General features: G+C 39.5%; 1 protein-coding gene across 3 annotated transcripts in view; it reads right to left on the bottom strand.

The window, feature by feature from the left end:
* Nucleotides 1–12,608, bottom strand: part of fam131ba (family with sequence similarity 131 member Ba) — a 44,929-nt gene that overhangs the window by 15,839 nt on the left and 16,482 nt on the right. For 2 of the 3 annotated variants that reach the window (XM_072675788.1, XM_072675789.1), the window contains exons 2-3: nucleotides 10,289–10,326; nucleotides 1,830–1,865 (exon numbers count right to left, since the gene is read on the bottom strand). In XM_072675788.1, the coding sequence (XP_072531889.1) occupies nucleotides 1,830–1,865; nucleotides 10,289–10,326 (74 nt within the window). The remainder of the gene's footprint in view (nucleotides 1–1,829; nucleotides 1,866–10,288; nucleotides 10,327–12,608) is intronic. The other variant, XM_072675790.1, reaches the window with a different exon arrangement.

A 12,608-nucleotide genomic window follows, 5' to 3' on the forward strand; every position in this document is an offset into this window, starting at 1 on the left:
TGCTCTCTTAGACCCCTGTCCAATGACCCCTGTCTTTTTAGTAGGGCCTCCTACATCATAATACATAATATCATTTTTAGGACAAACAGGGTAATCCCTAAGTTTATTCTTGAAACAGTGAGCGACAGACCTCTTAAAAAGGGCCAACATTTTTCTTAGCAGCCATGCTGTCCCTAAAGCACCTTGAAAAGGATTACATCTCTAAGGAGATATTACAGCATCATCTGTAGTGTACACTGACTCATATTAAAAATATTACAATATTTTGCTTACATTTGAAAATTCATTTATACCAAATAGTTTCATCCATACTTGGATTAGTGTTTTTAACACCAGAAAAAAACAATGGACATGGATATGGTTGGCTACAGAAACTGCAAATCCAAATGTCTTTTAATGGGGTTCAAATCAAGCATACCTGTCTGGCCGTCCTGCAAACTGACTGCCTTACTTTTCACTATGCTAATGTATTAGAATTACGTCTCCATCTATCTTTAGGACAAATGGAGTTGGAGTATTCCCTAATCTCACCAACAACAGGAGGTGAGTGTGAGAGCCAAGGCTAATTAGCATGAAATTGATAATGTGCTAACACACATAACCAACAGCTCACAGCCAAACACAAAACAGCTCTTTCCTAGGTTGACTGACAGAGAAAGGCTCCCGCTGCCAAGCAACATTTTTCAGTTGTAAAAACACATGATCTTAAAAGTGTAATTCAATCTTAAATGTCGATGCTGAACGCAAACAGTTACCTATTATGTTACAGCACATGACTTTAATACTGACATGCAGTGCCTTTGCTTTGTGGTTTAAGAACTTTACTGGGTACTTGTCCCCAAATCTAACAGCTCTGACAGTACTGAACTGTCTGTTGGTTTATAGTAGCATCATATTTATCAAATCGTTCAAGTTAAAGAGTATTGGGCTGGCACTCAGTTAATATTTTGATAAATTTGTGCATGTTTGTACAGTTTGTAATAGTATCAGTAAACAGAGTACTGTGCAAACGTATAGGCGGTTACAAAAGTGTGTGCAATTATTTAACATTAGAATAAGTACAAATAAACATAAGAAGAACAAGTCATCAAAATGTGATTTTTTTTCAGTAATTATTGTTATGTTTGTTAGATGAATACATTTAATCAGGAAAACACTGTTTGGTTAGGTTGCTGAACTTCTCTGTGATTCAGTTACTGCATGGATTAGTTCAGTTCCACCAGCAGCTTACCTTATTTACGTTAATAAAGGACTGATTGGATAAAGGAATTTGGATTTGTTGGATAGTAACCGTAACTACTGAACTTAGATAAAATAAAAGTGCTACAAAAAGGTCTCTAATGCCATTATACCACTTTTGGTTTTCCAGAGAACCAGAGAGATGGAGATGTGTAAGAGCGCCAAACCTTTTAAAGGCTTTAAGAATCTTCACTTGATGTAGAGGCTCTTTACCTATTTAAAGGACCTCCTAAACAAAAGTGGTTCTTCTATGGCAAAAACTCTTTGTAGCACTTTGATTTTTTTTCCAGAGATAAATACAGCTTTACATATTATTGTCTCAGACGCTAAACTTTTGCACTCTATATCTCGATTTGATGTAACTGGGCATTTTCTTCATTGATTTTGTGCCTGTATTGTACTGAATTGTATTAAAGCGGCTGCAGTGCCTGCAGTTGAAAACATTGAAAACTTGATTCACAAAAAATGATATTTATGCTGTTGAAGCAGTTATGAGCACTTGTTAGGATGTAACAAGACAAGACTTAAGCAAATTGGACAAAAAGAGAAAACAGATGGGTGGATAAGACAGAAGTCAGCTCTTCACTTACATTGATTCCTTCCCAGGAAAACTCGGCACGTCCATGCTGAGGGGAAGGCGGGCAACAAGAGAAGATGGAGGACATGATGTCGGAGGTGCAGGGACACGATAGAAAGACCGAGTGAGAGATTTCAGTTAATACAGTGAAAACAGTGGAGAACATTTAAGAGAAGCTTCAGCCTAAATCTGAATGTCTGCAACTGGTATTGCTGGTGTGCCACTGGTGTGTTCAAAAGGGAATTTCCTTCTAAACAGCTGCATGTTTTCTACAATGCTCACGTTTTGACTTGGAAATGGTCAATATTAAGCCAGATTCATGAACTGAACTGCCTCATTTACTACTGTCCGCAACATTCTCAATGATGTCAATAGTGAAAATTACTGATACTGAAACGTATCAATTAGTTGGCTTGATGGTGTTTGCACATCCTGTTTACATCACTTGATCGAAAGAACATAAGAAAGGCGTCAGAGAAACACACAGTAAACATGTGACGTCCACAGAAAAGGCAGTGTAGCATGGTGAGTGACTGAGAGCTGAAACTGTAGTCCAAATTCAATAATAGTGCGTCAGTGTCTACTTTCAGCAAAGTTTGCTCAGGCTGTTTCAGTGTGGGTCAGTAATATCAGATTTCATTGCATGATGTTACACAGATTGATCTGTTTTATCATCATAGAAGAAACTCATTGGTGGTTGTGTTATTCTTTTATTGTTTCTGCACCTTTCGCAATAATAAGATTATTAGATAAGTCATTTTTGGGCATTGCAGAATATCTATAGCTAGCGTAATGACAGCTCTTTTTTTGTTTGTTTGCAAATAAGAATATGATATATTCATATTGAATATATGAAGTTGATAATTCCCAACAAGTTCTATTGGCCTGTTTTACCCCTTGCCCTTTTCTTGCATTTGCATTTGCTGTAAGTGATTCATATCTTAACATCGTCATACCTAAAATACCATCTGAATGAATCTGAGAGGAATTTCAGACTGCATTAATATATAATTTAGTACTGAATGTTTTATAACAGCTCATCAGAAACTGAGGAGAAATACAGTTTCGCTACTCTTTCACAGTTTCAAAGAAGAAACAACTTCTTAAACACTTTGGAACTCCTTTTCACTTTTGTGAGTGTAAAGAACCTTTAAATTGGTGAAGAGCCTTCATATGATTCAATGGTTCTTTAAAAAAATCTCACACATCACATTTTTTCTATAGCATTGTTATTTTTAAGTTTATTTTTAGAGTTTGTCTAGAACATCTTTGTACTTTATTCTTTGCACCTTAAGTTGTAATCTTTGTAAGTTTATTATTTATTATTGATATATTTGTTGCTTTTTTATATCCAATACTTCAGCTTCTCTTATCAAAATCTGTAGCTCAGATTCAGAGATGTTTGGTTTTCCTTGACCATTTTGGCACCCAGCTTTGGTAGTGAGGACTGAGCTCTGGTAAGTAACATGCATGAGCTCATTAACATGTCAATTTTGACTTTGAGGTTGATGAATCTGGCATGATGTGTTGATTTGGCAAAGAAACCTATTCTATCTTGATAAACCTTAAGTACTCTAACAGTTTTCTCACAGCGAACCAGTGACAGCCAAAGCTGATATAAAAACATCACTGGCAGAAGAAAAAAGGTAGAGAACATTAATAGAGAGAGAGAAGGGGAGAGGTTGAAGCAAGCATTATGGTCGGAACAACCAGCCTCTGTTTATATACATTAAGGCAAAGGCTAAAAGCTTAAAGATGAAGTCAACTATATGGAGGTCCTTGAGGAAAGAACTTGACAAATACTGTACAGCTTCCAGGCAACAGCAGCGAGTGGCTTTTCTTTGGAGTGCTGGCCTGGCGTCAATAAGAGATGACAACCTAAGCAAACAGTTAGCTATCGATTGCTTATATATTTGTACCTCCAACAGTGGAAAAAAACACTGTTGCCAGTAGAAACAGCAAGAGCCTCTCAGTGTTCATTAGGATGGATCGATAGGAAAGGTCAAACAGAGGTCAGCTTCACAGCAGCAGAGCTGTGGGTAAGGCGCCTACTCTGTACATGGTCAGATCCTCAGGGTCCATCGATCAGACACTTTTTCATCTTTAGTCCTGACACTGCTTTCCTGCTACATATAAATTCGCCTTGAACCCTAAAAGTCCTCAGAGGCATTACAGCCCTACAGTGCTGGGCTAATAATTACTGCAGTCGCCCAGGGGGAACAGTGAAGCAGGAGTAAATTTACAGCAGAGGGTTATTTTCAGCCTACACTTCAGATACAGCAATTAATGATTTGCCACAAAGAAGTATTTGTGGTCACATGGGGCGGCAACATAGCACGCAGTGATTTGCTGCATTATATATATTTTTATGTTTAGTTAACTGAAAGGAAGAGGAAAATACATTACGGTAAGTGTAATGACCTAAGAATTTCATAACGATTGCCAAGATGGAGGTATGCCAATTAGAAGAGCAAAACCTGTACATATACATTTATAGTTTTTTGTGATGTCACTAAAAACCAATAGATTTAATATATCTATATCCATCCATCCATACTTACGTTGTAAAGGAGTATTTGATTTTTGAATGTGCCACAGTGAACAACAGCCAATCGGAACAGAGATCATTTACATCATCATAGACACATTAGCAAAAATATCCCATTTAATTCTAAGGCATAAAGAGAGGTTGGGGGGCAGATTACGAATAAAACACAAGAAAAATGTAGAATATTGGTTCTTTAAGTGGAGTTATGAAATAACGTAATTGTGGGAGGAGAAACATGCCTGAAGCCCCTCCCCCTTTTTAACTCTGCTGTATCTCTCATCCCTTAGGTCTGTACTTCAGCCTAAAGTCCTCTCTCTAAACTCTCCCTGCTCACAGCCTCCTCCCATATACCATACACTCTTAAAAATAATGGTTCTTTGAGTGATGAAGAACACCGTTTGTAAAAGTGCTGTGTTAAAAGGTTGTGAAGAACCTTTTACAGGTCTAAAGAATACACTCTTTTGGCGTGGACAATAATTAACTAAGGAATGAAATTAACTAACAAGCAGAATGTTAAAATGCTCCGGGTGAAGAAACAATGAGTGTTCCTCTGGTTTCCTGTTAAGCATTTGCTTATGTCAGTCATAGGCTGTGCAATGTCCTATACACACAAAGACTCAAACACAGGTTACTATCTAACCCCCTGTCTTCTTCTATCCTTGCCTGCTACCAAGCTCCCTCCTCAGCAGCAGCAGCAGCCATTGATGACATCACTCGCTGGCACTTTATCTTTCACAGCAGCCACTTGGAAGGGTATCAGGATCCAAAATGGCTGATTTTGAGCCAATCTCATCTATGTGTGAGGGAGCCAATGGAGCCTGGAGCCGTTGCCCTTGTGCAGAGAAGGAAGAGAGGTGGCGGAGCGGGAAGATGGATGGGCTTGTGTCTCCCACGAGAGAAAGCCCGTTTATATGGCTGTACTATACTGTAATGGAGAGCCTCTGGAGGCCGGCTCCTGTGGCCTTGGTAAAAAATTCAATAGTCTTCCTCCCCTGGAGAAATATTATTTTACTTGTAAGTTTTGGCTGGACCAGCCTACATATGACTTGCATCTCACTAGCAAGCCAGCATAGTATCCCATGATGGTATAGCTAGTACGTTTGTTAAGATATACTACTAAGACATTCTTCTCAGAGATATTAAGAAAGGTCCAGCCTGATTTTAATATTTTAAAAACATAACAATTGATTAGCCTACTAGTTTGATCAACTTTACCATCAGATGTACATATTTATGCCCAGCTGCTAACTTAATTATAGCGTAGGCTGTGCCAGTTCTCCCTATATGCAGACTATGCAAGTAGCATAGGGTTTCACAAATGCAGAAGCCCCCCATTTCAAGAATGGCACAATATATTTTATAGTTTTTTTTTCATAAACACAGTGTTGGGCTATGTTATTTCTGCAAATGGCAGTGTGGCTTCTTAGTGAAACACTATGAAAAAAAATTACACAGATAGCTAGCTATAGGTTATACAGTCAGATCAGTATTTGGACAGTGACACAATCTTTGTAGTTTTGCCTCTGTGCATCGCCTCAGCAGATTCGAAATGGATTCTGCACATTCGAGCAGTGTAGAAGTTCAGCTATACTTCAAGAGATTCAACAAAATAATTGCACTAATTGTTCAGCAGTTAGAGCACTGGTCTATCGATAACAGGGTTGTGGGTTCGATTTCCAGGCTTGGCAAGCTGCCACTGTTGGGCCCTTGAGCAAGGCCCTTTACCCTCTTTGCTCCCCAGGTGCTGGAGTTGGCTGCCCACCGCTCTGGGTGTGTGTGTACTCACTGCCCCTAGTTCACGTGTGTGTGTGTGTTCACTACCACAGAGGGGATAAATGCGGAGGACACATTTTGCTGTACAGTGTTCACTGTGCAGTGACAAATATGTGCACCTTTACATTCAGAAATTACAGCCATTTTTTTGCACACCCCTCCATTTCTATAGGCTCAAAAGTAAGTGGACAAACTAACATAGTTATAAATAAGGGTTATTTTTAATACATGGACACATATTCTTTAAGGTCTGGAACCCCTGGGCACCACCAAATGCTGAGTTTCCTCCCTTGAGGTGCTATGCCAGGCCTTTACTGCAGCGTTACATGCTTATCTTCAGCTCCTGCTTGTTTGTGCGTCTTTCCTTCATTCCACCTCCTCAAGAGTGTTCATGACTTGCTGTGGATGGGTGTTTTTTCTTGATCAAGAAAAAAAAAATCTAAAGTCGTCTACTTTAGATGGCTCCTGTGGGCTTTTAGGTCTTATGTTGTGGGCTGAGCTCACCAGTGTATTGCTTCTTTTTTTTTTCTTTTAGCCAAGTGATGGCCCCCTAATCATGCATCGACACCTCTTTAGACCCCACACTGAAAGTTCACAGCTACCAAAAGCAAACTTAATACTTGGAATGATCCCAAGACCTTTTAGTTAATTATTTTAATTTTTTTTATTAAATAATGAGGCAACAGGCTACTTCTGCCCATGAAACTATTTATCAGTCAGTTGTGCAATTACTTTACAGCTTTTGAAAATGGAGAATAAAGGAACTATGTAAAAATGGCTTCCCTAATTCCTAAATGTTTAATGCAGTATACACTTCAGTCACAGCTTGATGATTTTAAACCTATTGTGGTAGTGTACAGAGGAAAATGACCAAAATGTGTCACTCCCTAAATACTTATGGACCTGACTGTATGTCATCTTTTTGGCCTCTCGTCTTATTAAAGTGTGACGGAGAAATCTAAAAAAGCACTCTGTCACAAATGAGTTGCTTCTAGAGCTCACAGGAGGTCCAAAACGCCTTCATATACGGCCTAGATAGTGCACTAAATAAGTTGTGAAATTAAGACACAACAGAATTGCACTACATGCAAAAACTGAGACTAAATAAATTGTTGTATTTAGTGCATAGAGAATCATTTAAAATAGCATTGCAAGTAACCATGTGGTTAGACGTATGCTTCTTTCTTCTTACTCGAGCAGGCAACATAACAGTAGAACTACTGGGTTAACATTGCAGTTTAAGGGCTGTGAGTGAGTGCCTGTGTGTAATACGTATTTGGTAGTGGATGTAGATTTGGTTTAGGTTTTGCATAGAGTCTCTTCTGATTCTCCCACTATACCAAAAAAAAAGACTGAAAAGGAGGCTAAACGACTAAACATTGTACAAATAAAATCAATAAATAATAATTGCATAAAAACATAAAAATCGATGAAAATTTACCCAATCAATAAAAATGCAACTAGAGAAATCAAGAGCAACACGATTAGTCATTAGCTCCATATGAACCTATTCATTATAAATGGCCTCTAGCGACTGAACAGACAGCCAGACAAGGCATTATCAAGCGGTGCTTCTCCACACTTCTCTGCTGATACGAGTTTCCTTGCACAGCTGGACCAGTAATGGAAGCCTTCCAAACGTGTGTATGGGGTGTACGCTAACTATCTAGTCAGCCGCTGCCCATTCATGTGTGCATTGAATTAGTTCACGCAGGCCGGTACCCATAGCAACAGTAAAACAGTGAGGGACATCTGCTGAACAACAAATCACTCCTGATATTCACAAACTGAATGCAGTGCACCTACGCTCAGTGAGATGAGAAAACCTTAGCACACACCGAATGGACACCAACACCAACTACTGTGGCGTCCACCACTGTTCAGTAAGTGCCCCGGGCAGAGTAATGCATCATGGGATTTAAGATAAACAGGGGATTCATATTTTGTGACCTTGCCAGGCTGTGTGTATGTGTATAAACTATGATCAGTGAGCCAATGCTTAATGAATCAATTGCTCCTTGATTCATGTGTTGACACAGTGAAACGTTCTTAAGCTGACACCGCAATAGATATAGTCAGGTACAGTCAGGTTTTTTGTAATTTTGTCTCCACAATAGATTTAAAATGAAGGAAATAGAAAAAGATAAGTAAAGGATGTGATTGAAGTGCAGAAATCAAGGGGGTTTAACAAAAACATTGCATTAGACATTTAGGCATTTTAGTCATTTTTGCAGTCCCTCCATTTTTCAAGTAGCTGGACATTTATTTATGGTTTTATGGTTTTATGGTCAGTGTGGCCTGTTTTCTCTTGATTTCATGACAAATTAACACGATTAAGTTGATTTCAACAGCTGAACTTGCATTGGGTAGCTGTTTATGGAAATTCTTATTAAGTGGTCCAAAGAGGTGATGATGCAAATGACAGAGGCCATCATTAAGCTGAAAGAGCAAAGCAAACCTATCAGCAGAAACTTTAGAAGTAGTGAGATCTACACTTTGGTACATTCCTGAAAAAGAAGGAATGCAAGACCAATAATGTTTCCCTGGTGAAGTAAACCCCCTTTCCAACATCGAGTCACATTATGAACACTTTTGAGAAGGTAGACATATAATTAGTAAAATCTACAATCAAGAGACATCTCAGTAAATTTACATAGATGGAGTTTATTCAATTCAGTTCAATATGCTATTCCAGTGTGGTTTAGCAGATTAGACTGATAGGAAACATCTAAAAAGCCTGAATAGCTCTGGAACTACATTCTTTGGCCAGATTAAACCAAGATTAACAAGAGTATGGAGAAGGAAATGATTAATGAAGCATACCACACCATCTGTCAAAAGTAGTGGAGGCACTGTTATGGCACGGGCATGTGGAACCCAGTGCCTGCCAGAGGAACCAAGTCATGGGTGTTTAATGATGATATAACTATTGATGGAAGTAGAAGGAGGAATTCAGAAGTTGATAGAGCTCTATTTTCTTCTTAGATTTAGTCAAATGCTGCTAAACAGATAGGATGGTGCTTTACAGTACAGGTGGATCAAGAGCTTCTTAATGGCAAAGAAATAGTATGTTCTTACATGGCAGAGTCGACCACTTGACTTCAACCCAACTGAGCAGCTTTTCACCTACTGCAGATATAACTGAAGGCCAAAAGGCTTGGCAATGTTCAGGAGGAAACTTAGCATTTGGTGATGTTCATGGTTTCCAGACGTTAGGCAGTCATCGTCTGTGAAATATTTGCTTGCATGTACTTAAATGTATCTATATATTTATAATGTTGTTCATTTGTCCACTTACTTTTAAAACTGTTAAAATTGAGAGACTGTGTTAAAAATGGCTGTAATTCGTAAACAGTTAATGTCATAAGCTCATAAACTGCTTCATGTCAAACACAAGCAAAATTACAAAAAATCACCAAAAGTTATGATCCTGACTGTATGTTCTTCTTTGCAGTATTTTGAATACTTTGGTAATACAAAAAAGAAAATTGCTAGCCCTCCGCAAAGAGGAGTTTGAGCTGGCTTGACCAGCCTACATGGCAACCATTTTCTAGCATGCTAACACCATAGCCAAGCTCAATACATAGAGCTGGGGAACCAGCAGCTAGACAAAACGGCAAGGCCAACCTAACCTAAAACGGCAGCGTGCTGCTGCGAGCGTGGGTCGCCTTGCTGGGACGTGGGTAGCCAGTGAATCCTGACAGTGAGCGAGCGAGCCTAGCTGATAACGTGGTTAGCAGGGTGACCTGCTCCTGAACGCGGATACCGAGCCGAAGCTGACCTTAACACACCTCTAGTCGTATGGGGAACCTCTCGGGCGACCTCAATGTTCCAAACGATACAATTCTCGGCCTTGAACCATGGAGTTGAGGCTCCTTAAGTACCCCCAGTCCCAGGTGAAACACATGAACCAAACAAACATGAATCGATACACTGAACCAAACACATGAAGTATTTTAGCATTTTAGTATTGTCGAATTTATGCACTGCTAATGAGGCCCTGCTTACTTTATTTACTTATTAGCAAGATCAGCATTGAAGTATAGCTTGTCTTTAAACCGTAATTGGCCGAACTAACCACAGCCGAAGCCAGCATATATGGGAAGGCTAAACTTTAAGCAAAAAGGAAACTGTTTGACTGGATATCTTACCTGCTCGCCATCTTTCCTCACGGGAACTGCGTCTGCCGCTGGAAGAGAAAGAGGGGGAAGGGGAAGATGAATTAAGAGGACAAGCTTACATAACCTCTCTGACTCAAGCTAAGTTGAGCTGACAGCTCTCTCGCTGCAATTTTGCTGACATTCACACAAAGAGCTAAAATTAGGTTAATTATCTTCGCCAAACTGCCAGCCCTCCGAGAGGAATGAGGTTTCTGACATCACAGTAAAATATCGCACCAGGGAAGAAATGATGAAAAGATTAGGCAATTAGACTGACTGACATGATGACATGATTAATTATATTGTAAAAATTGTTTCTTTGAGAAATACTTCCAAGAGATATCGAGTGAGAAGCATTATCTCACTCGGATTGTGATAGCAAATTGATTTTGAGATCAAAAAAGAGAGCAAGAATTTCAACGTCCTGTGAGGTTTCGAGAACCGATCACAAGTGGTTACTTTTAACAACAGCAGGCTTTCAAAGTCGTTCTGAATGACAAACATATTGTGCCACAGATTGCAGCTGGATTCTGACTGATATGCATTATAATGTGTCACATGCTTTTAGCAAGCTCTCATAAACATGAAAAATGAACACACCGTGATGCTCTAGAGATGTTATGTGGATATTGTAACAGCTGTTTGGGGTTTTACTGCTAAGCTGTACAGTAATTAGATTCTGAAATGTAGGGAAAAGGGGGGCTCAGACATGATATAAACAGATATTTTCTGCAGTTAAAACGCTTAAAAAAAGGGGCATTTGCTTGGTCATATTCTCATATTACTATAGCAACACCAACTGCACAATGTCAGCACTCAGACAGATGTCTCCCAAGATTCGAGTAAAAAAGGGAGAACAAAAGCGAGCGAAAAGAGAGCGAAGTTCTGCTTATTTGCTGATATCTAAAAATCCACTCCACAATTAATGCCATCCACTTCTTCCTAGTCTAGGTGGCAAGGGGTCCAGAGCCTACCTGAAGGCAGGTACCTGAAGGCTGGACAGAGTGCCAGATCATACCCCAGTACCACTGGGCAACATAGCCCAATACCCAGGGGCAGTTTAGCATAGCCAGGTCACCGACCATGTGTTTTTGGGGGGTGGGAGGAAACTGGAGTATCTGGAGGAAACCTGTATGGACATTGAGGGGAACAACATAAACCCAACCCCTGGAGCTGTGTGGCACACGCACACAGACACACACACACTATCTGCTGTGCCACACCTTAAAGAGCCTATGGCTGGCTGGCTATTACAAAAGTATAGCCCCAATAGTTTGTACAGGAGTGCCTGTAGTTAATGAATAATACACCTTAGTGTGTGATTAGCCTTTCTGTGTTAAGGGGTTAAGGTGCTTTGAGGAACCTTCAAGAAAAGGTTTTTAGACAAAAAAAAGATTCATTAAAGGTTCCTTAAAGCATCTTAAGAGTTTCCTCCACAGTTTCAAACTAAATAACCTGAAAAAGTTCCTCAAGGATCTTTCACTTTTAACATTGGACATGTATGTTACAATATGTTATTTTGATGTAGTTAGTAAATTTCACCAGACTTTTTAGTGACATTACAACTAACCCAGTTGCTCAGTCTGTTTCGATAAACCCCTGATTGGTTACGTTACAACACCTGCATTAATGCTACACTTTTGGCTGAACTGCTAACACAGTGCTAGGTGTTTACATTATCGTTTGTAGCTGAAATGTCTAAGAAAGAATGATTTTTAGATAATCTGGCTGTCACACACTATGTCCTTTAGATATCAACTCAAATAGAATTGTTGGAAATATAATATTAAATAAATAGATACAATCTATTTAGATACAACCTACAACATATTTTTCAAACTGAAGTATAGCCACTTGCTCGCAATGCAAGCTGCCATAACAAATACAAGGCCATAAATGCATTTAATCAGAAAATCCATGCATCCCTTTCAATCCATCCGTCCCTCTCAATTTCTCTTTCTCTCAGACTAACGTGGACCTCACAGAATGCTTAATTGCTGCTCTGAGCATGTATGTGTGTGTGTATGTGTGAGCGTGTGTGTTAATTGCTGGGCTCTTTCTCTGTAAGTACAGTGGAGCTTCTGAGCCTTGAGGCTATTTCCTCAATCAGCTTCTTTCACCCTGGAGAGAGAGAGAGAAAGAGAAAGAGAGAGAGAGAGAGAGAGAGAGAGAGAGAGAGAGAGAGAGAGAGAGACAACACACAGAGCTCAGGAGAAGAGGAACGAAGAACCAAGTGAAGGATGACCCAGAGACAATCAGATGGGTAATGGGTTAGATTTAGACTGAAACGTGAAAAACGAGCCAGGACATC

This window comes from Salminus brasiliensis, chromosome 3, assembly GCF_030463535.1.
Source record: "Salminus brasiliensis chromosome 3, fSalBra1.hap2, whole genome shotgun sequence".
Lineage (NCBI taxonomy): Eukaryota > Metazoa > Chordata > Actinopteri > Characiformes > Bryconidae > Salminus > Salminus brasiliensis.